Here is a 24,362-nt window from a genome sequence, read left to right on the forward strand (position 1 = left end):
AAAGGGTAGGGAGGGACAGGGTAGGGAGGGACAGGGTAGGGAGGGACAGGGTAGGGATGGACAGGGTAGGGATGGACAGGGTAGGGAGGGACAGGGTAGGGAGGGAAGGAGAGGGGGACAGGAGAGAGAGGACAGGAGAGAGAGGGACAGGAGAGAGAGGGACAGGAGAGAGGGACAGGAGGAGAGGGACAGGGTAGGAGGGACAGGGTAGAGAGGGACAGGGTATGGAGGGACAGGAGAGAGAGGGACAGGAGAGAGGGACAGGAGAGAGGGGGACAGGAGAGAGAGGACAGGAGAGAGAGGGACAGGAGAGAGAGGGACAGGGTAGGGAGGGACAGGGTAGGGAGGGACAGGAGAGAGAGGGACAGGGTAGGGAGGGACAGGAGAGAGAGGAGGGACAGGAGAGAGAGAGGGGACAGGAGAGAGAGGGACAGGGTATGGAGGGACAGGGTATGGAGGGACAGGAGAGAGAGGGACAGGAGAGAGGGGGACAGGAGAGAGGGGGACAGGAGAAAGAGGAACAGGGTTGGGTGGGACAGGAGCGAGAGGGACAGGAGAGAGAGGGACAGGGTAGTGAGGGACAGGAGAGAGAGAGGGAGGGACAGGGTAGGGAGGGACAGGATAGAGAGGGACAGGGTAGTGAGGGACAGGAGAGAGAGGGACAGGGTAGTGAGGGACAGGAGAGAGAGGGACAGGAGAGAGGGGACAGGAGAGAGAGGACAGGAGAGAGGGGACAGGGTAGGGAGGGACAGGGTAGGGAGGGACAGGAGAGAGAGGACAGGGTAGGGAGGGACAGGAGAGAGGGACAGGGTAGTGAGGGACAGGAGAGAGAGGGACAGGAGAGAGAGGGACAGGAGAGAGAGGGACAGGAGAGAGAGGGACAGGGTAGGGAGGGACAGGGTAGGGAGGGACAGGGTAGGGAGGGACAGCTGGAAGAGAGGCTCCCTGCCCCAGAGGCCTACAGTCTACACAGGCCAAGCCATGGTAGGGTGGAGGGTGGGGTGGAATGGGGTAGAGGAGGGGTGGGTTCTAGCTGAGCGTTTGGAATGTCTCAAGGCAGATTAGGGAAAGCTGCGGAGACCGTTGCCATGTTTTCCCAGACGGGGACTGCTTCCTGGTCATGCTCTCCCTCCATCAGGAGAGAACATCAGCTCTCTTCTTCCACTTCCTCTTCTCTGTGTTGACTAATGCCACATTAAGACTACCACTTTTTACTGCACCGGGACAGAGAGTACTGGTACAGGGGTTCCCCTTCTATTTCTATTGCTCTCTCTCTCTCTCTCTCTCTCCTGCCCTGCCTCTCTCTCCCTCTCTCTCTCTCTCCCTGCCCTCCCTCTCTCTCTCTCTCCTGCCCTCCCCTCTCTCTCCCTCCTGCCCTCCCTCTCTCTCCCTCCTGCCCTCCCTCTCTCTCCCTCCTGCCCTCCCTCTCTCCCCCTCCTGCCCTCCCTCTCTCCCTCCTGCCCTCCCTCTCTCCATCCTGCCCTCCCTCCCTCTCCCATCCTGCCCTCCCTCTCTCCCCATCCTGCCCTCCCTCTCTCTCTCTCTCTGCCCTCCCTCTCTCTCTCTCTCTCCTGCCCTCCCTCTCTCTCTCTCCTGCCCTCCCTCTCTCTCTCCTGCCCTCCCTCTCTCTCTCTCCTGCCCTCCCTCTCTCTCTCTCCTGCCCTCCCTCTCTCTCTCTCCTGCCCTCCCTCTCTCTCTCTCCCTGCCCTCCCTCTCTCTCTCTCCTGCCCTCCCTCTCTCTCTCCTGCCCTCTCCCTCTCCTGCCCTCTCTCTCTCCTGCCCTCTCCCTCTCCTGCCCTCTCCCTCTCTCTCTCCTGCCCTCTCCCTCTCTTGCCCTCTCTCTCTCCTGCCCTCTCCCTCTCCTGCCCTCTCCCTCTCTCTCTCCTGCCCTCTCTCCCTCTCTCTCTCCTGCCCTCTCCCTCTCTCTCTCCTGCCCTCTCCCTCTCTCTCTCCTGCCCTCTCCCTCTCTCTCTCCTGCCCTCTCCCTCTCTCTCTCCCTGCCCTCTCCCTCTCTTGCCCTCTCTCTCTCCTGCCCTCTCCCTCTCCTGCCCTCTCCCTCTCCTGCCCTCTCCCTCTCTCTCTCCTGCCCTCTCCCTCTCTCTCTCCTGCCCTCTCCCTCTCTCTCTCCTGCCCTCTCCCTCTCTCTCTCCTGCCCTCTCCCTCTCTCTCTCCTGCCCTCTCCCTCTCTCTCTCCTGCCCTCTCCCTCTCTCTCTCCTGCCCTCTCCCTCTCTCTCTCCTGCCCTCTCCCTCTCTCTCTCCTGCCCTCTCCCTCTCTCTCTCCTGCCCTCTCCCTCTCTCTCTCCTGCCCTCCCCCTCTCTCTCCTGCCCTCCCCTCTCTCTCCTGCCCTCCCTCTCCTCCCTCCCTCTCTCTCTCTCCTGCCCTCCCTCTCTCTCTCCTGCCCTCCCTCTCTCTCTCCTGCCCTCCCTCTCTCTCCCTCCTGCCCTCCCTCTCTCTCCCTCCTGCCCTCCCTCTCTCTCCCTCCTGCCCTCCCTCCCCTCTCCTCCCTCCTCCTGCCCCCCTCTCTCTCCCCTCCTGCCCTCCCTCTCTCTCCTCCTGCCCTCCCTCTCTCTCTCTCCTGCCCTCCCTCTCTCTCTCTCTCTCCTGCCCTCCCTCTCTCTCTCTCTCTCCTGCCCTCTCCTGCCCTCCCTCTCTCTCTCTCCTGCCCTCCCTCTCTCTCTCTCTGCCCTCCCTCTCTCTCTCCCTGCCCTCTCTCTCTCCTGCCCCCTCTCTCTCTCCTCCCTCTCTCTCTATCCTGCGTTCTCTCTCTCTCTCTCTCTCTCCTGCCCTCTCTCCTGCCCTCTCTCTCGCCCTCTCTCCCTGCCCTCTCTCTCCTGCCCTCTCTCTCTCCCTCTCTCCTGCCCTCCCTCTCTCCTGCCCTCTCTCTCCTGCCCTCTCTCTCCTGCCCTCTCTCTCCTGCCCTCTCTCTCCTGCCCTCTCTCTCCCCTCTCTCCTGCCCTCTCTCCTCCCTGCCTCTCTCTCTCCTGCCCTCTCTCTCCTGCCCTCGCTCTCCTGCCCCCTCTCTCTCTCTCTCCTGCCCCCTCTCTCTCTCCTGCCCCCTCTCTCTCTCTCCTACTCTCTCTATCCTGCGTTCTCTCTCTCTCTCTCTCCTGCCCTCTCTCCTGCCCTCTCTCTCTACCCTCTCTCCTGCCCTCTCTCTCCTGCCCTCTCTCTCCTGCCCTCTCTCTCCTGCCCTCTCTCCCTGCCCTCTCTCTCCTGCCCTCTCTCTCGCCCTCTCTCCCTGCCCTCTCTCTCCTGCCCTCTCTCTCCTGCCCTCTCTCTCCACCTCACGCTGTCCTTTGTCTGTGATTATGGAAAATCTCACGGCCGTCGCACACCAGTGACAATACACAGACGGGAACAGTCTGCATTTTACAGCTTTCACGTAATACGAGTATAAATTAAACATACCCACGCAAACAGGAACCTGCCTCGAGTTGTCGCACAACCCCCACAAACCAGACAACACGCCAAGGACATCCTCGGTTATTCATTTCCCTTCATTCAAAACGAAGTGCGGTTATGCGGTTACTGTGATGCGTTTATTTGCATAAAAACAGCATGTTTTCCATCCAGATGCAGCTTGTCGAGTGGTTGAGTAAATCACATGACCGTAGCCTCGCTGCAGAGGGGGTCTTCCTCCGTCCTTTAAATGTACAGAATATAGAGAATTCATCAGATACGGACCAGCGCCCCTGAAGAAGATTGGCCTTGCCAGTGGCCCCACATAATCACATGCCTATATGCCATAACATTGTAGTATGGGCAAGTATATAGGTGACCTATGCCCAGCAAGTTTCCAACATCACACGCCTTTATAAACGTCAGCTGGGAATTGAATGAAGAGGGTGTCTCTGAAGACGGGTCCTCTTGTACATTAGCCTGAGCAAAACGTCCCAGAGCTAGCTAGCGGAACTTTGACCTTCAGCTGAACACCCACGGACACTAATCAACCTCTAACACGGTTCCACGGTGTGTGTACTGCTGGAAATGACGACTACTATCGCCCTACTGTGTGTCCTTGTTGAACACCGATGTCAAGATGGTGATTTTCTGGCCAGGACTCTGATAGTAAAAGTTCTGAGGGAGGTTGGTTTTGGTTGGTGAACGGGAAATGTTGTTCATTTCAAATGTATACACTTTATTCCAACTGAACGTCATAATAGTGTCACGAGATGATATTCAACACAACATAAGTAATTGTGATATCAGAGCAATTAGGTTATTTGTTTATGGATCATTTGTTTGGGGCTTCAGAGTGTCTTCAATGAAATACATATTGCATTATATAGGAGGTTATGTTGACCAGCTGTCGTTGTGTTTAGGGTACACTGTGTTATCTCTGGAGGTTATTAGAGCCAGGACGGTAGCCGGTATCAGGTTCTTTTTTCCATGACAAAAATGAAGCAAACCAATCTCTTTGGCCCTTTAAAAACCCGCTGTATGTAACATATTGTACTACAGTTTAGAAAAGAAATACTCTGGATGACATCATGATGTTTGTTTCCAACATTAGAGCTGATTTCTAAACCAGTTCAATCCGCTTTGTGTTTTGTTCCTTTACCCCCATACTAACGAGTATCCCCATACTGGTATGGTCCCGGCGCTAGAGTTTACACAGTACACACACAGTGCCCTCTGGGCCAGAAGAGGCTGTCTCAGTGGCTGGCTGCCATTCTGGCACCTTGAGTTACACTTCAGTGGCACCGTTTTAGACGAGAAGTCACACTCTAGTTGTGGGGTCAGCACCCTGTTCGCCTGCCCCAGATTTGTTAGTGTGTCAATGAGAGAGTTAGCGCTGTAAGCTAGCGGGCTAGCCGTGGTTTATTGCTATATTGGTGTACCGTGTTGCTGCTGTGGGGAGAGAGGGAGAGGCTGCCTGCCTGTTGGTTCAAAGTGAAGGGAGGATGAATAATGAATGAAAGTAGAGCGAGAAAAACACAAACACACTCCCGATTTTTAAGGGCTTTCTCAGACCTTAAAGTGGAGCACTTCATATAGCTTTCAGTGGGATCCCAGTCCTGGAGATGAAAGACTGCTGGGTTCAGCAACTCAACTTGACTGAATCGTACTTACTTACCACACAGCCCTGTTGTTGAATGGAACACAAATAACAGCGTCAATAATGTCAGAGGATTATACCTTTTGCTGATGCTAATGGGCTTCAATTGAATTGGATTCAACATCCCAGTTAAGAGCTTTAATGATTCTGTGTGATACCGTGGAGTAATTCATGTCCAGCAGGGGATTTTAAGGATGGAAAAGACAAATAATATTATAACAAATAATACGCAGAAAAACGTCACGTCAACTCTGTGTGTGTGTGTGTGTGTGTGTGTTATATCACCTCTCTGAGCATGGGGTCGGTGATGGAGCTGAGGTTTATGGTCCCTTCATAGGTCAGGTAGTAGAAGACGTTGAGAGACCTGGTGGCCTCAGGACCCTGCTGCTTGTAGCCAAAGATCAGGTCGATCCACTGGTGCAGCTGGCACGACACAAACTCACTCTCCAGAGCCTGGGAAGACAGGAGGAGAGGAGGAGCCATGGTTAGAGGGGATTGGGCTAAATGAAAGGGTTATTGAGCAGATATTGAACAGAAAAAGATACAAACCGTGTTCAGAGTGAGGCAGCGAGGACTCATGGTTAGAGGGGATTTGGATAGATAGAGTGGTATAAGAGGATCCCAAGATTACATCAATAATAGGAGGTAGGGAATCCTTGCAAATAATTGATTGAAGTCACTCATAAGCCACAGAACCAAGGGTGGGATTAGACAAAGTCAAATGATTATTTATATAGGTCTACTGAAGCATTATGAGCAGATACAGTAGACCTGCTAAACTGCAAGACTGCAAATTATGTTCGCCACTAATTGTTGTAATTCCAGAACGCTTACTCCACTCCCCCAACCCCCACAAAAAGCTGCAACTCAAAGCAGAACTTGTTCAAAGTCATTTCAATAGCAGATAGCAGCACTGACTATCATCTGCATAATGAAGAAAATGCTCCAATGCTAATCGTGTGAAAACATGAGACATGAGAACACTCCGTTCTAGTAGGACGTTGGGGACTCATTTTGGACTCTTCTTCCCCTTTCGTGGGACGACGAGACGAGATAATGTATATAGCGGTGCTTTGGAATGTCTCTGTCTCACCATAACATTGAGATACAAGCTGTTTTTCTACTCATTAGCTGGCAAAGAAGGGAAAACATTTATGGTTTGTCATAAAAACAGCAATTGTGTTAATTTCTGGAAAAGCTGTCGGCACGGCAACAACAAAGGCTTCTAAACGCGTTCCAAATTAGAATGAGGAGGCCTTGATTGTCATTGCTGCCTTGTGTCACATTAATTCTGTGACAAAACATTAAACCGGTACACTTAAATGGCAATTTATATCATTTAAATGTTTACAGCCAGGGCTGGCCCATCACTCACTTAAATGTGACTTTCTGACAGCTAATTTTCCTTCTAATTCTCTCTCACTCTCTTAATTATAACTTTCAATCAGGGAGGAACGGCAGAGAGAGAGAGAGAGATAGAGAGCGAGAGAGAGAGAGAGAGAGAGAGAGCGCGAGAGAAAGAAAGAAATGGGGAAAGAACGAGATTCAGACAGAGAGAGAGAGAGAGAGAAAAAGAGAAAGCGAACAGCTAGATGTCTACTGCCTGTCTGCCATCCTGACATCTCCCCCTGACGGGGTGATCGAGCCTCAGCCTGATGGTAAACTGTGAAAGCTCTTGTATAATGACTTTATGAGCCGTGGAAACAACATCAATAAATTGGTCGGTGTCAAAGAGAGAGAGAAAAGGCCCTGGGGCGGCAGAGCATTGAAAGGTCTCCGGGTTTTAATGTGGAACTGGGTCTGCGTCCTAAATGTGACCATGTTCACTATATACATATATCGCCCTATGGGCCCGGGTCAAAATGAGTGCACTAACTAGGGAATACAGTACCAACATTGGGATGCAAGCTGGGAAGCGGAGTGGAGGAAGAACACTATTTAAATGAGGACTGGGAACATTTGTTATATAAGTGCACAACAAATTGTGTGAATAGGTTTATGGTTATTATACGTCATGGTTCTTTTTGTAAATGTTCAACAATTATACTTCCGCAATTATAGTTTGGCAACCTGGAAACATGGTGAAATTAGTAGCCACAGATAGCTCAATTATTTCCCCCCTGTAAAACACACAATATGAGAGAATATCAATGTTTTAGGAGTAATTAATAACAATAAGACCAAACAGAGCACCCCTGGAACAGAGCGCCCCTGGAACAGAGCGCCCCTGGAACAGAGCGCCCCTGGAACAGAGCGCCCCTGGAACAGAGCGCCCCTGGAACAGAGCGCCCCTGGAACAGAGCGCCCCTGGAACAGAGCGCCCCTGGAACAGAGCACCCCAGGAACAGAGCACCCCAGGAACAGAGCACCCCTGGAACAGAGCACCCCTGGAACAGAGCACCCCTGGAACAGAGCACCCCTGGAACAGAGCACCCCTGGAACAGAGCACCCCTGGAACAGAGCACCCCTGGAACAGAGCACCCCTGGAACAGAGCACCCCTGGAACAGAGCACCCCTGGAACAGAGGTGCAGCGTCCAGGCTTCTTGTCTGCATTTCCTCCGACATAAACACACTTATGTTAATACGTTCAAAGCTCTGTCAGAGAGTGATTCATTTTATTAGGGCTACATGTCTATTAGAATCCAGGACAGGCCTCTTAATGACAAGCTGACTGGGGGCCGATGGGGGACCGGTGTGTGTGTGTGTGACAGAGAGAGATCAGTTCATTATGCGCTAGGCCTGACCTTTGACGGGGCCCTGCTCCCTCTGTTTCTAAACTAATGCAGAGTCTGATGGCCATTTAATGCGTGCTGCAATCTCCTGTCAATCAAGGCAGGGAAACAAAGAACAGCCTGTGTTATTACAGAACCCTCTCCAGAGGCCCGCCTTTATGGTAATGAGGATCTAGCATTTGGGGAAAGGGAGAGGGGAATAGTATTGTGTGTGTGTCTGTCTCTGACTGAGATGCAATCGTTTGGTAGTGCCTAGAAATCCCCTCTCTCATCAGTGATTCAGGGAGCGTTTGGTAGTGCCTGCGGAGGTATATTGAACTAGCTCTGTGGTGTGTCTTTCAAAGCCTCTCAGTCTGTGCTGCTAAAAGAGAGGCCCATTGGCAATTCTACCCTGTGTTCTCCCAGACATGTTTGATCAACAAGCAAAACGGTTGTGGGAGAACCATCTCTTTAATTTATTTTTTATTTTTAAAAAAATAGTGTGTGTGGGGGGGGGCAGAGTATTTTACAATAGTTCTCTTTTGTTTGATTTTAATCCCATCCTTCAGCTGCCCTCAACCCCCCTTTGCCATATATTATCAACTGTGCTGTGATGTTTGACAACGTTTCTGAACCTTTCTATTCTCGTAGTTTCTACAGATAGTAAATTAAAGATGACCATTTTTGCTAAAAGTATTATATTAAAAACCCTTCTTGGTTAAGATAAAGATCTTTCAGCCACCAAGCCTTCATCTAAAAAACATTCTTTGTCAGAGCCAGAAGTCTTGCGTAGACTAGAGAGAGCCAGAAGTGTTGTGTAGACTAGAGAGACAGAAGTGTTGTGTAGACTAGAGAGACAGAAGTGTTGTGTAGACTAGAGACAGAAGTATTGTGTAGACTAGAGAGAGACAGAAGTCTTGTGTAGACTAGAGACAGAAGTGTGTAGACTAGAGAGACAGAAGTGTGTAGACTAGAGAGCCAGAAGTGTTGTGTAGACTAGAGAGCCAGAAGTGTTGTGTAGACTAGAGAGAGCCAGAAGTGTTGTGTAGACTAGAGAGAGCCAGAAGTGTTGTGTAGACTAGAGAGAGCCAGAAGTGTTGTGTAGACTAGAGAGAGCCAGAAGTGTTGTGTAGACTAGAGAGCGCCAGAAGTGTTGTGTAGACTAGAGAGCCAGAAGTCTTGTGTAGACTAGAGACAGAAGTGTTGTGTAGACTAGAGAGACAGAAGTGTTGTGTAGACTAGAGAGAGAGAAGTGTTGTGTAGACTAGAGAGACAGAAGTGTTGTGTAGACTAGAGAGACAGAAGTGTTGTGTAGACTAGAGAGACAGAAGTGTTGTGTAGACTAGAGGGACAGAAGTGTTGTGTAGACTAGAGGGACAGAAGTGTTGTGTAGACTAGAGAGCGCCAGAAGTGTTGTGTAGACTAGAGAGCGCCAGAAGTGTTGTGTAGACTAGAGAGCGCCAGAAGTGTTGTGTAGACTAGAGAGCCAGAAGTGTTGTGTAGACTAGAGAGCCAGAAGTGTTGTGTAGACTAGAGAGACAGAAGTGTTGTGTAGACTAGAGAGACAGAAGTGTTGTGTAGACTAGAGGGACAGAAGTGTTGTGTAGACTAGAGAGCGCCAGAAGTGTTGTGTAGACTAGAGAGCGCCAGAAGGGTTGTGTAGACTAGAGAGCCAGAAGTGTTGTGTAGACTAGAGAGCCAGAAGTGTTGTGTAGACTAGAGAGCCAGAAGTATTGTGTAGACTAGAGAGAGACAGAAGTGTTGTGTAGACTAGAGAGAAAGAAGTGTTGTGTAGACTAGAGAGAAAGAAGTGTTGTGTAGACTAGAGAGAAAGAAGTGTTGTGTAGAATAGAGAGAAAGAAGTGTTGTGTAGACTAGAGAGCCAGAAGTATTGTGTAGACTAGAGACAGAAGTGTGTAGACTAGAGAGACAGAAGTGGGTAGACTAGAGAGACAGAAGTGTTGTGTAGACTAGAGGGACAGAAGTGTTGTGTAGACTAGAAAGACAGAAGTCTTGTGTAGACTAGAGACAGAAGTGTGTAGACTAGAGAGACAGAAGTGTTGTGTAGACTAGAGAGACAGAAGTGTTGTGTAGACTAGAGAGACAGAAGTGTTGTGTAGACTAGAGAGACAGAAGTGTTGTGTAGACTAGAGGGACAGAAGTGTTGTGTAGACTAGAGGGACAGAAGTGTTGTGTAGACTAGAGAGCGCCAGAAGTGTTGTGTAGACTAGAGAGCGCCAGAAGTGTTGTGTAGACTAGAGAGCCAGAAGTGTTGTGTAGACTAGAGAGCCAGAAGTGTTGTGTAGACTAGAGAGCCAGAAGTATTGTGTAGACTAGAGAGAGACAGAAGTGTTGTGTAGACTAGAGAGAAAGAAGTGTTGTGTAGACTAGAGAGAAAGAAGTGTTGTGTAGAATAGAGAGAAAGAAGTGTTGTGTAGACTAGAGACAGAAGTGTGTAGACTAGAGAGACAGAAGTGGGTAGACTAGAGAGACAGAAGTGTTGTGTAGACTAGAGGGACAGAAGTGTTGTGTAGACTAGAAAGACAGAAGTGTTGTGTAGACTAGAGAGCCAGAAGTGTTGTGTAGACTAGAGAGCCAGAAGTATTGTGTAGACTAGAGAGCCAGAAGTATTGTGTAGACTAGAGAGCCAGAAGTATTGTGTAGACTAGAGAGAGACAGAAGTATTGTGTAGACTAGAGAGAAAGAAGTGTTGTGTAGACTAGAAGGACAGAAGTGTTGTGTAGACTAGAGAGAGCCAGAAGTGTTGTGTAGACTAGAGAGAGCCAGAAGTGTTGTGTAGACTAGAGAGCCAGAAGTGTTGTGTAGACTAGAGAGAGCCAGAAGTGTTGTGTAGACTAGAGAGCGCCAGAAGTGTTGTGTAGACTAGAGAGACAGAAGTCTTGTGTAGACTAGAGAGAGACAGAAGTCTTGTGTAGACTAGAGAGAGACAGAAGTCTTGTGTAGACTAGAGAGAGACAGAAGTCTTGTGTAGACTAGAGACAGAAGTCTTGTGTAGACTAGAGACAGAAGTGTGTAGACTAGAGAGACAGAAGTGTGTAGACTAGAGAGACAGAAGTGCTGTGTAGACTAGAGCGTCAGAAGTGTTTTGTAGACTAGAGAGCGCCAGAAGTGTTGTGTAGACTAGAGAGCGCCAGAAGTGTTGTGTAGACTAGAGAGAGACAGAAGTCTTGTGTAGACTAGAGAGAGACAGAAGTCTTGTGTAGACTAGAGACAGAAGTGTGTAGACTAGAGACAGAAGTGTGTAGACTAGAGAGACAGAAGTGTGTAGACTAGAGAGACAGAAGTGTTGTGTAGACTAGAGAGACAGAAGTGTTTTGTAGACTAGAGAGCGCCAGAAGTGTTGTGTAGACTAGAGAGCGCCAGAAGTGTTGTGTAGACTAGAGAGCCAGAAGTGTTGTGTAGACTAGAGAGCCAGATTCCTGAGGAGAGATCCAGATCCACTAAGGGAGATCCAGCAGGCAGCAGGGTTATTGATGGGCCAATTAGCAGCCACTGTCTGTTTCATCCTGTTCCACCGGGAATCCTCTGATAATTAATGAATAATTTAGCATGCCTTTATGTAAATGCCTGGCAGGGGGTGGATGGCACCGAAATATCACTACACTACCGTTATCAGGAGGTTTCTATCACTACACTACTGTTATCAGGAGGTTTCTATCACTACACTACTGTTATCAGGAGGTTTCTATCACTACACTACTGTTATCAGGAGGTTTCTATCACTACACTACTGTTATCAGGAGGTTTCTATCACTACACTACTGTTATCAGGAGCTTTCTATCACCAACTGCTGTGTATCGTCAAAGGCTTAGAGATCCCATTGTTGCCAACTGAGAGTTGTTTGTCGCCTAGTCATGTGTAAAGCTTCAAATGCCAGACATTTCACATTTTTATAGGAGTGAATTATTACCAATAATATACACTGCTCAAAAAAATTAAGGGAACACTAAAATAACACATCCTAGATCCGAATGAATGAAATATTCTTATTAAATACTTTTTTTCTTTACATAGTTGAATGTGCTGACAACAAAATCACACAAAAATTATCAATAGAAATCAAATTTATCAACCCATGGAGGTCTGGATTTGGAGTCACTCAAAATGAAAGTGGAAAACTACACTACAGGCTGATCCAACTTTGATGTAATGTCCTTAAAACAAGTCAAAATGAGGCTCAGTAGTGTGTGTGGCCTCCACGTGCCTGTATGACCTCCCTACAACGCCTGGGCATACTCCTGATGAGGTGGCGGATGGTCTCCTGAGGGATCTCCTCCCAGACCTGGACTAAAGCATCCGCCAACTCCTGGACAGTCTGTGGTGCAACGTGGCGTTGGTGGATGGAGCGAGACATGTCTCAGATGTGCTCAATTGGATTCAGGTCTGGGGAACGGGCGGGCCAGTCCATAGCATCAATGCTTTCCTCTTGCAGGAACTGCTGACACACTCCAGCCACATGATGTCTAGCATTGTCTTGCATTAGGAGGAACCCAGGGCCAACCGCACCACCATATGGTCTCACAAGGGGTCTGAGGATCTCATCTCGGTACCTAATGGCAGTCAGGCTACCTCTAGCGAGCACATGGAGGGCTGTGCGGCCCCCCAAAGAAATGCCACCCCACCCCACACCATGACTGACCCACCGCCAAACCGGTCATGCTGGAGGATGTTGCAGGCAGCAGAACGTTCTCCACAGCATCTCCAGACTGTCACATGTGCTCAGTGTGAACCTGCTTTCATCTGTGAAGAGCACAGGGCACCAGTGACGAATTTGCCAATCTTGATGTTCTCTGGCAAATGCCAAACGTCCTGCACGGTGTTGGGCTGTAAGCACAACCCCCACCTGTGGACGTCGGGCCCTCATACCACCCTCATGGAGTCTGTTTCTGACCGTTTGAGCAGACACATGCACATTTATGGCCTGCTGGAGGTCATTTTGCAGGGCTCTGGCAGTGCTCCTCCTGCTCCTCCTTGCACAAAGGCGGAGGTAGCGGTCCTGCTGCTGGGTTGTTGCCCTCCTACGGCCTCCTCCACGTCTCCTGATGTACTGGCCTGTCTCCTGGTAGCGCCTCCATGCTCTGGACACTACGCTGACAGACACAGCAAACCTTCTTGCCACAGCTCGCATTGATGTGCCATCCTGGATGAGCTGCACTACCTGAGCCACTTGTGTGGGTTGTAGACTCCGTCTCATGCTACCACTAGAGTGAATGCACCGCCAGCATTCAAAAGTGACCAAAACATCAGCCAGGAAGCATAGGAACTGAGAAGTGGTCTGTGGTCACCACCTGCAGAACCACTCCTTTATTGGGGGTGTCTTGCTAATTGCCTATAATTTCCACCTGTTGTCTATTCCATTTGTACAACAGCATGTGACATTTATTGTCAATCAGTGTTGCTTCCTAAGTGGACAGTTTGATTTCACAGAAGTGTGATTGACTTGGAGTTACATTGTGTTGTGTTCCCTTTATTTTTTTGAGCAGTGTATATATTTTTTAATCTGTCTCTAAATGACACAAAACATTCTATGAATAGATTTCTGGGGGGAGAAAAGTGGGGTGTAATTTCCCCCGGCTCTCATTTTAGCGATCCTGTATTCCTCAAGTTCCTCTGTCTGGGTTGTGATGTTGGTTCCAATGAAAACACAGGATTTGGTAACAGTGACGGCACGCCATGCTCATGTTTCCTCTACGGCTGTCTGATGTTACAGAGAGGGGAGCGGGGCTACCTTCATATACACAGGGGCTCAGGGGTGACCTGTGTGTGTGCGTGCATGTGTTCGGGGGTGACCTGCTCTGACCAAAAAAAACCTTGACTAATAGTGTGTGCCGACTGGTTGCGACTGTGTTATGGTCCGGGTCGGGTCAGCCAATAGCTGCCAGACTTCCTGTGCTGCTGAGCTGGGCCGTGTGTGAGCCGCTCACAGCTGCCTGCCCCATGGAATTGTGGGAGCTCTGGGATATGACTGCAGCCTTCCCGTTGACAGACGTCTGGAGGGAGAGACCAGGTTCAGCCGCCGTTCGACCCTTAACTCTCCCAAATGAATTGAATCATTTTGAAATATTATTAAATGATAAAAACGTAATATTTACCAAGACATGTAACAGATAGCAAAGTAACAATGTAGAGGCTCTATCATCTTTCTCATTAGAGACAGACACATTTCTTCGTACCTACAGTCCAGAATAGGCTAAGTAAGAGTGGTAAAACTAGGACAGTGGGACTGACCACCAACCAGTGAAATACAAGTAACTGCCAAAATAATGGAAACACTTGAGTAAATGAGGGATACAAAGTATAATGAAAGCAGGTGCTTCCACACAGGTGTGGTTTCTGAGTTAATTTCAGCAATTAACATCATGCTTAGGGTCATGTATAAAATGCCTAGTTGCCCATTATTTTGGCTAACCTGGCTAGAAGAAGAGATGTCAGTGGCTTTGAAAGAGGGGTTTCAAATGACCATAGGGGGTTTAAAGGGTGTGTGTGTGTGTGTGTTTGGTTTGACTATCCTTAATTGAACCTTTATTTAACTAGGCAAGTCAGTTCAGAACAAATTCGGCCTACCCCGGCAAAACCCTAACCCAGACAACGCTGGGCCAATTGTGCACCGCCCTATGGGACTCCCAGTCACGGCCGGTTGTGATACAGCTCAAAATCGAACCAGGGTCTGTAGTGACGCCTCTAGCACTGAGATGCAGTGGCTTAGACTGCTGCGCCACTCGGGAGCCCCCGAGGATCAGAAGTCCTCACAAGGATAGTAAAACAAGAAAAATGAGAATATTTCGCCATTCCCCACAAGGGAAAGGCTATTTTAGATTTAGTGGTTAGTATTAAGGTTAAGGTTACAATTGGGGTTAGGCGTTAAGATTAGAGTTAGGGGTTAAGGTTAGGGTTAGGAGTTAAGGTTAGGAGTTAAGATTAGAGTTAGGGGTTAAGGTTAGGGTTAGGAGTTAAGATTAGAGTTAGGGGTTAAGGTTAGGGTTAGATTAAGGATTGTAAAGGTTAGGTTTAGGGAAAATATTCATTTGAATGGTAATCAAGTGTTTGGTCCCCACATGGATAGTAAAACAAACATATGTGTGTCTCAGTCACCAGAACTCAACCCAAATAAAGACAAGATTCTGGAGCGGTGCCTAAAACAGCGTTTTCCACCACCTTCAACAAAACACAGAATTATGGAAATTCTTGTGGAAGAATGGTGTCACATCCCTCCAATAGAGTTCCAGACACTTGTAGAATCTATACCAAGGTGCACTGAAGCTGTTCTGGCTCGTGGTGACACAACGCCCTATTAAGACGCTTTATGTTGGTGTTTCCTTTATTTTGGCAGTTACCTGTACATTGTCCATACATTGAACTTTATAGAGGTGGATTTCACTGCTCTTAATGGGGTGCCACGGAATGCTTTCCTCTTACTTACCAGGCTCTAAAAAAAAAAACGTTTTAACCTTTTTAAGGATTTAAGGAAACCTGTCTGTAAGAATGTTAAAATGTCACTTAACAAATCAATCCCCCCATTTGCATGTGTGTGACAGAACACACATGTCCAGTGCAGGCAGGGACTGCCCTATTGATTACAACTAGATTAGGCTTATGCACTCCTACACTCCTCACAACACAATGGGCAGAGTCAAATCAGATACCCACACTGTATATAGACAGAATATTCAACAGTTCAGATACCAGCTAAGAACCCCCCCCTTCCAGATCCCAGCTAAGTAACACTATCAGATTAAACAATCAGTCCACAACTTACAGAAATCCCCATGATACCCATATAATATTTCCACCCCCAACCACAAAAGTTCCAAAAGAATAATAACTCTCTCTCCCCCTCCATCTCCCCTCCCTCCCCATCGTTCTCCTCCCCTCCTTTCCAGGCATCTCCTGCTCCCTTTCATCTGGGGTTTGGTTTTGCTGCGTTTGACGGGCGTCTGATTAAAGGACCTATTAGCTCGCCTTGGCCGAGGAGCCCGATGTCAGTTTGCAGCAGGTATGTGAATAAAGGAAATGGAATGTTAGCTTCCATGGCTGCTGCCTCCTTGGCTCTCATTCCTTACGTCATGCCCCAGTTCCCCTCTCCCGTCCTGGGGGCCCAGGCTCTGAGCTCTGCCTCTGTGGCCCCTCATTGGAAAAACTCCCACACACACACACAGACAAGCACGCGCCCCCGTGCACACGCACCTTTTTCCTCAGTCTCTCCCTCTCTCCCAAATCACGCAGCTTACAACCCTGAGACTTCTGGGTACAGGTCATCAGGCAGACACACACACTGTAACGCTGCGCTGAGTGGAACCTGACACACACACACGTCTCGCTGGTCTAAGTGGAACCCGAGGCGAGACAGCAGGGTGAATATCCTGCTCGGCCGGTGACGAGAAGCAGAGTGAGCTGTGATTGTGTAAAATCTCCCCAAAACAAACATGTCACAGAGTATTTGGAGAGACCTGGAGGGAGGCCTGGCATGTACTGTACTGTAGACTGTGGGTCTAAAGTGGTATGTATGATTCATGGTAAAGACTAGGCAGTGGGAAAGTGCTATGGTTCTGATTCAATTAACCAATGCAATGAAGCTTTGACATGGCCCACACAGACGTCAACTCTGGGACAATTGTGCGTGACAGCCTACTTCATCAGTTCCCAACTTCCATATCAAAAATGACAAGAGCCCTCTAAAAGACGCCGCAATCCACAGAAGTGGGTCTGACGAAGATTAACGCAAGACTACCAGGGACTAACCAACTGTGTTTCAGTTTCACAAACAAACACCCCCAACCAATCACAGCTCCAGATTGAGGGTCAAACTAAGCAGGAAGAGCGGGTGATGAGTAAAACGGTTCATCAACAGACCTATAGCTCCTTTTCCGAGACGAGCATCATTCACCTAGAATAAGGCTAACAAGCTAACACACACATCACCACTGTTAGCATCTACAGTAAGTATGTGAGTAACAGATGAATAAAAGCTCAGTAAACACTCCAGGCGTATCCCAGGGACAGACATACATGTACAGTACCATTAGTTGGAGTTAGTGGCAGAACTTACTGGATGGGGAATTGTTTGGATATCTGTTGGGAGAGACAGAGAACTGAGAACGAGGCTGTCTCAAATGACTGTGGAGCAGACTGGAGTGTTTAGTTAGGGGGTCTGACAGTCATGTTCAGTGTCCACTCAGAGTGCTCTCTTTCTGGGTAACGTAGTTGATGTGATTGGGTTACGGATTGAAGTTGCTTAGATGATTCAAATATATTTATGGAGGTGACTAACTTGTACTCAAAACCCCCTTTATGTCTGCCGGAGGGGTTCATTCATTCAGGTGAACGACACGTGGGTGAGCGGACCACTTAATAACAATAATAAATATATATATTAGAATAAAGAGAGGAGCACTTACTGTACTGTTTTGGTGGTGGAAGTATAAATAGGAAACGACGTCACACGGACATCTAAAGTGCTGGATGTTATTATTATTTTTAAATCAGTAAATGGTGAAAAGAGAATCCGTACACTCCAACTAACAAATCTGTAAAAGTATGTTATTTGGGCCTTCTCAAAAACAGAAGCCCCAGGCTAGATTTGAAGTTCTACCCTAATCTAAAGCCTCTTGAGCTGGGATAGTTTTTACACTTATCCCCTGATGTAAATGGTTCGGAGTCCTACAGGACGTGCCATTGAATAGACTAAAGGATAGAGAGAGTAAAGAGAGCCGACTGTATGAACGGAAGAACCACTACCGGATGTCCTTACCGGCAAACAGCTGTGTTCACTTCACATGGAAAATAAACCTCGAAGTTAAATATATAGAGAGACTAGACTTCCAGGGTACATAACCAATTATCAATGCTATCAATATCTTTACACAGTGAATAAAATAAACATGACCTAATTTAAGATTTTCATGCAGATTTCATTCGAAATTATTATTATTTGAGGTTCTCTCAGTTGAATTCCCTCCATCGAATCTCACTGTAGATCACTAGCGGTTTGTCATGTGCAACTAGAGATATTGAAATGAAATGAATCGTTGCACCTTTAAACATGACTTCTGTTAAGCTGCTCCAGTGTTAATAAAGTTGTGATGACCTTCCACATCAGGCAGGAAGGTGGTTTGTGATGAGAAAACGAGATGAGCTGAGCTGAGAGCATAGTAAGCAGAGTGAATAGAGACGACTGGGGGATTGATGTCTGTAGAGGAGGAAGGGGAGCTGATATTGGGGGTCATTGAGCCCTGTGTGATGGATGACCTAAACTTGACGTCCTTGTCAAAAGCCACGTCTTTGAAATGCAGACCTGAGTGTAGATGAGGGTCAGTGTGCGTGTAGTGTGTGTGTGTGTGTGGGGGGGGACATTAATTCCTGCATGCTTGACTGGGACGAAGTGGGGTAAAGATGCCACCTGTCCCACAATCCACCTCAAACACCCAGAGAGAGAGAGAGAGAGAGAGAGAGAGAGGAAGAGATGGAATATTAGTGAGGGTAAGGAGGGGGAGGGAGAGAAGAGAAAGAAAGCCTCTGCAAAAACTGCAGTGCTGCAGAAAAGCCTCCTGCCAGGCCATGCATGGGCCGAGAGAGAGAGAGAGAGAGAGGAAGAGAGAGAGGAAGAGAGAGAGAGAGAGAGGAAGAGGAAGAGAGAGAGAGAGGGAAGGGAGAGAGAGGAAGGCAGAGAGAGGAAGGGAGAGAGAGGAAGGGAGAGAGAGGAAGGGAGGGGAGAGAAGGAAAGAGAGAGAGGGAAAGAGAGAGAGGGAAAGAGAGAGAGGGAAAGAGAGAGAGGGAAAGAGAGAGAGGGAAAGAGAGAGAAGGGAGGGAGAGAGAGAAGGGAAGGGAGAGAGAGAAGAGAAGGGAGAGAGAGAAGGGAAGGGAGAAGGGGAGAGAGAGAGAGGGGGGAGGGGGAAGGGAGAGAGGGGGAAAGAGGGGAAGGGAGAGAGGGGAAGGGAGAGAGAGAGAGAATGGGAGAGAGAGAGAGATAGATAGAGAGGATGGGAGAGAGAGAGAGGAAGCAAGAGGGAGAGAGACAGCATTAGCGAGTGAGTGTGTCAGCGGCCATAGATCATGCCATTTCTCAGGCTCCCTCAGCCTCAGCCTCCTCCATTACATCACTGAAGAGGAGGAGAGAGCAGGAGAAGGAGGGGTTAGAGCTCGTAAAACACAGAGCACACAGTAAACATGTCTGCCCTCGCATATGACAATACCCCTTCAGAGAGCGCTGGCTGACGTTGACCAGACGCTGTAGCTCGTTCCCACCCTGCCGCAGGCCTTGTAATGTTATACTGTAGCCTCACAGACTCCCATGCCAGTTGGATGGATCAGCGCTAAGCTAAGCTAACGCTAAGTTAGGCTAACTCGGTGCTCTCACTTATTAACTCAGGAACTATGCTGTTAGCAGTTAGCGGTATTAGCGGCTAACCTCAACTCTCACAGCGGTCCCTCTGGGGGTCCTGGGAGAGAGAGAGGGAGTGAGCATTACGGGTGTCCCCGGCTGGTGCCTGCCTGATTGTATTGGGAGAGAGAGTTGTGGGGATGAGAGGCGAATGTAAACATGGGTGAACTTTGACCCCGTGTAGCCGGTGGTCATACCAGAGGAGCAGAGCAGCCTGATAGGGTGGCGTGTGGGAAACACACACACACACACACACACACACACACACACACACACACACACACACACACATTCCCTTCCTTCTGACACTTCCCACAGCCCTGATGACACCTCTGTGTAGGGGGGAGCGCTATAAATATGCCAGGGGCACGATACGATCAGCAAAGCAAACATCACTTCAAAATGTCTGATTGGAAGAAAAAAACAGTCTGACACACAGCTCAACTCAAGCACACCAAAACACCCCCCAATCTACCCCTCTCTTTCACATGCTCATAGACTTCAACCATTTTGGATAATGGCCTTGTCCCATATGTTGACACACTTTGCGTGAGGGGCTGTCAGCATATTGAGTTGACAGACCTCAGTGCTTGGACAGAGAAGAACAGAAGAGTAGGGTGGGTATCGTTATGGGGTCTCAGTGAGTAACACCATATGGGTCAAGTTAAAGGGGCTCTCGTCTCTCAGCACGGCCTGACTCACTGATCCCGGCTGGCTGGCGGAGTAGGGAGAGACAGCCAACCGCCGGCGTACGAGTGTGATGCTCCCAACAAACAAACGGTGTGTGTGTGTGTCCATTACTGTACTTCACACTAAAGGACTAGCTGCCGTCTACAGGCACTTCACAGAGAAGACGACCGTCTCGTCTGTCACAGTTACCTGAGGGGAGTGTTCCTGTAGGCTGTCGGACTACCTGACAGATATTTGACACTTCCAAAGGGACGAGGAGAAGCCGTGGTGGGTTTGGAGTGTAGACCTGTGTTCAACTCTGTCTCGCTCAGCTTCTGTTCCATCAGTCAACTGGTTTGACCCACCAAGCAGCTCCTGAGTGGGGTCTCCCCCCTCGACATTTCTCTCTTTCTGGGTGGGGTCTCCCCCCTCGACATTTCTCTCTTTCTGGGTGGTCTCCCTCCCCTCGACATTTCTCTCTTTCTGGGTGGGGTCTCCCCCCTCGACATTTCTCTCTTTCTGGGTGGGGTCTCCCCCCTCGACATTTCTCTCTTTCTGAGTGGGTTAGTGGATGTTCCTGTCACTCTTTATAAAGAGGTCTGAGCATCGTGTTCTTATGGCCTTACGGTCCTTTCCCATGCGTGTAGTTTACGGAGCTGTCAGCAGAGTTACAAGAGGTTAGATGAGTGAGAGGAGCCACACTGAAGGAGTACAATAAACTGAAGGGGAAATATGTATTCATCAAGATCAAATATTCATCCTATTAAGATCACGACATAGTCTCAGTGGACTATGTCGTGATCTTAATAGGATGAATATATAGGGTTTGTGAGTTTGTTATTAGCTTATCTAGATAACATACGCATGAATGGATCTGAAATAAACACACATGTTGATGCCATGACATAAAATGTATAGCAGAACACATGTACTTGCACACACGGATGGACACACACACAGAATGGTGTGAAGATTTACAATCGTCAGTTTTTATTTCAGTGTAAAGGTATTAAGCTTTAAGTACAATAAACTGAAGGGGAAATATGTATTCATCAAGATCAAATAGTCATCCTATTAAGATCACGACAGTCTCAGTGGACTATGTCGTGATCTTAATAGGATGAATATTTGATCTTGATGAATACATATTTCCCCTTCAGTTTATTGTACTCCTTCAGTGTGGCTCCTCTCACTCATCTAACCTCTTGTAATTCTGCTGACAGCTCCGTAAACTCCAGGTTGGGCATGTATGTGACTAGTAGAACCAGTAACCCCGGTGGCTGGTTGAGCCAAAGCACATGATCCCCTGCTATTACCCTAATCATAAACATATCTGAGAGAGAGAGAGAGAGAGAGAGAGAGAGAGAGAGAGAGAGAGAGAGAGAGAGAGAGACAGAGGGGGTATTTGTCATATATTGTGGAATGCCGGTGAAACATGACAGTGACCAGAGACGTCTAGTTATCTGGCGAGGGGGGATCAAGTTCTTAACCTCTCCTCAGACCCTGTGGTAAAATCAACAATCTCCCCTGATCTCTGTGTCACGCAACATCAAGACCAGAGTAAAGTGTGTGTGCATCTTATTTAACTAGGCAAGTCAGTTAAGAACAAACTCTTATTTACAATGACGGCCTACCCCGGCCGAACCCGGATGATGCTGGGACAATTGTGGGCCGCCCTATGGAACTCCCAATCACGGCTGGTTGTGATACAGCCTGGATTCGAACCAGGGTGTCTGTAGTGACGCCTCTATTACTGAGAGGCAGTGCCTTAGACCGCTGCGCCACTCGGGAGCCCTGTGTGATGTGTGTGTGTGTGTATGTGTGTGTGTGTATGTGTGTGTGCGTGGTTAAGGTAAAGACATGGTCTCTCCACCATGGGCCTGTTTACAATCCCAGTAATCCTGGGTACATCCCAAACCTATGTATTTACAATGAGGGTCATGAATCTTGGAGTTGTATAAGCTTGGGTCAATCAAGGAGCCGTGTTTAGGGGAGCCAGACGGGTGGTGGGTTGGATTTAAAAGGGGTGTAGAGGGGTGGTGGTGGAGGGTTGTGGTGTAGATGGGTGGTGGTGGTGGAGGGTTGGGGTGGACAGGGGTGGTGGTGCTGGATTGGGGTGGAGAGGGGTGGTGGTGGAGGTGGAGGGTTGGGGAGGACAGGGGTGGTGATGCTGGGTTGGGGTGGAGAGAGGTGGTGGTGGAGGGTTGAAGAGGGGTGTAGAGGAATGTAGAGGGTTGTAGAGGGGAGTAGAGGGTTGTAGAGGGGAGTAGAGGGTTGTAGAGTGGTGGGGTGTAGAGTGGTGGGGTGTAGAGTGGTGGGGTGTAGAGTGGAGGGGTGTAGCGTGGTGGGGTGTAGCGTGGTGGGGTGTAGAGTGGTGGGGTGTAGAATGGTGGGGTGTAGAGTGGTGGGGTGTAGAATGGTGGGGTGTAGAGTGGTGGGGTGTAGAGTGGTGGGGTGTAGAGTGGTGGGGTGTAGAGTGGTGGGGTGTAGAGGGATGTAGAGGGGAGTAGAGGGTTGTAGAGGGGAGTAGAGGGTTGTAGAGGGGAGTAGAGGGTTGTAGAGGGTTGTAGAGGGGAGTAGAGGGTTGTAGAGGGCTGTAGAGGGGAGTAGAGGGGTGTAGAAGAGAGTAGAGGGGAGTAGAGGGCTGTAGAGGGGAGTAGATGGGAGTAGAGGGTTGTAGAGGGGAGTACAGGGTTGTAGAAGGAAGTAGATGGTTGTAGAGGGGAGTAGATGGTTGTAGAGGGTTGTAGAGGGGAGTAGAGGGTTGTAGAGGGGAGTAGAGGGGTGTAGAGGGGAGTAGAGGGTTGTAGAGGGGAGTAGAGGGGAGTAGAGGGTTGTAGAGGGCTGTAGAGGGGAGTAGAGGGGTGTAGAAGAGAGTAGAGGGGAGTAGAGGGCTGTAGAGGGGAGTAGATGGGAGTAGAGGGTTGTAGAGGGGAGTACAGGGTTGTAGAAGGAAGTAGATGGTTGTAGAGGGGAGTAGATGGTTGTAGAGGGTTGTAGAGGGGAGTAGAGGGTTGTAGAGGGGAGTAGAGGGTTGTAGAGGGTTGTAGAGGGGAGTAGAGGGTTGTAGAGGGCTGTAGAGGGGAGTAGAGGGGTGTAGAAGAGAGTAGAGGGGAGTAGAGGGCTGTAGAGGGGAGTAGATGGGAGTAGAGGGTTGTAGAGGGGAGTACAGGGTTGTAGAAGGAAGTAGATGGTTGTAGAGGGGAGTAGATGGTTGTAGAGGGTTGTAGAGGGGAGTAGAGGGTTGTAGAGGGGAGTAGAGGGGTGTAGAGGATTGTAGAGGGGAGTAGAGGGTTGTAGAAGGAAGTAGATGGTTGTAAGGGGAGTAGAGGGTTGTAAGGGGAGTAGAGGGTTGTAGAGGGGAGTGTAGAGGGGAGTAGAGGGTTGTAGAGGGTTGTAGAGGAATGTAGAGGGTTGTAGAGGAATGTAGAGGGTTGTAGAGGAATGTAGAGGGGAGTGTAGAGGGTTGTAGAGGGTTGTGGTGGGGTGTAGAGTGGTGGGGTGTAGAGTGGTGGTGGAGGGGTGTAGAGGGATGTAGAGGGGAGTAGAGGGTTGTAGAGGGGAGTAGAGGGTTGTAGAGTGGAGTAGAGGGTTGTAGAGGGTTGTAGAGGGGAGTAGAGGGTTGTAGAGGGTTGTAGAGGGGAGTAGATAGATGGTTGTAGAGGGGAGTAGATGGTTGTAGAGGGGAGTAGATGGTTGTAGAAGGAAGTAGAGGGTTGTAGAGGGGAGTAGAGGGTTGTAGAGGGGAGTAGAGGGTTGTAGAGGGGAGTAGAAGTAGATGGTTGTAGAGGGGAGTAGAGGGTTGTAGAGGGGAGTAGAGGGGTGTAGAGGGGAGTAGAGGATTGTAGAGGGGAGTAGAGGGTTGTAGAGGGGAGTAGAGGGTTGTAGAGGGGAGTAGAGGGTTGTAGAGGGGAGTAGAGGGGTGTAGAGGGGAGTAGAGGATTGTAGAGGGGAGTAGAGGGTTGTAGAGGGGAGTAGAGGGTTGTAGAGGGGAGTAGAGGGTTGTAGAGGGGAGTAGAGGGTTGTAGAAGGAAGTAGATGGTTGTAGAGGGGAGTAGAGGGTTGTAGAAGGAAGTAGATGGTTGTAAGGGGAGTAGAGGGGAGTAGAGGGTTGTAGAGGGGAGTAGAGGGTTGTAAGGGGAGTAGAGGGGAGTAGAGGGTTGTAGAGGGGAGTAGAGGGTTGTAGAGGAATGTAGAGGGTTGTAGAGGGGAGTGTAGAGGGTTGTAGAGGGGAGTAGAGGGTTGTGGTGGAGGTGGTGGAGGGGTGTAGAGGGGAGTAGAGGGGGTGTAGAGGGGTGTAGAGGGGTGTAGAGGGGTGTAGAGGGGTATAGAGGGTTGTAGAGGGAAGTAGAGTGGTATAGAGGGGAGTAGAGGGTTGAAGAGGGGTGTAGAGGGTTGTAGAGGGGAGTAGAGTGGTATAGAGGGGAGTAGAGGGTTGAAGAGGGGTGTAGAGGGGAGTAGAGGGTTGTAGAGGGGAGTAGAGGGTTGAAGAGGGGGTTGAAGAGGGGTGTAGAGGGTTGT

At 49.1% G+C, this 24,362-nt stretch overlaps 1 protein-coding gene across 4 annotated transcripts in view; it reads right to left on the reverse strand.

Annotated features, from left to right (window-relative positions):
• LOC112237328 (lipopolysaccharide-responsive and beige-like anchor protein) overlaps positions 1–24,362 on the reverse strand; it is a 338,807-nt gene that overhangs the window by 51,176 nt on the left and 263,269 nt on the right. For all 4 annotated transcript variants that reach the window (XM_042329672.1, XM_042329673.1, XM_042329670.1 and 1 more), the window contains one exon: positions 5,347–5,514. In XM_042329672.1, coding sequence (XP_042185606.1) covers positions 5,347–5,514 — 168 coding nt within the window. The remainder of the gene's footprint in view (positions 1–5,346; positions 5,515–24,362) is intronic.

The sequence above is a fragment of the Oncorhynchus tshawytscha genome, linkage group LG11 (assembly GCF_018296145.1).
Source record: "Oncorhynchus tshawytscha isolate Ot180627B linkage group LG11, Otsh_v2.0, whole genome shotgun sequence".
NCBI classification, from domain to species: domain Eukaryota; kingdom Metazoa; phylum Chordata; class Actinopteri; order Salmoniformes; family Salmonidae; genus Oncorhynchus; species Oncorhynchus tshawytscha.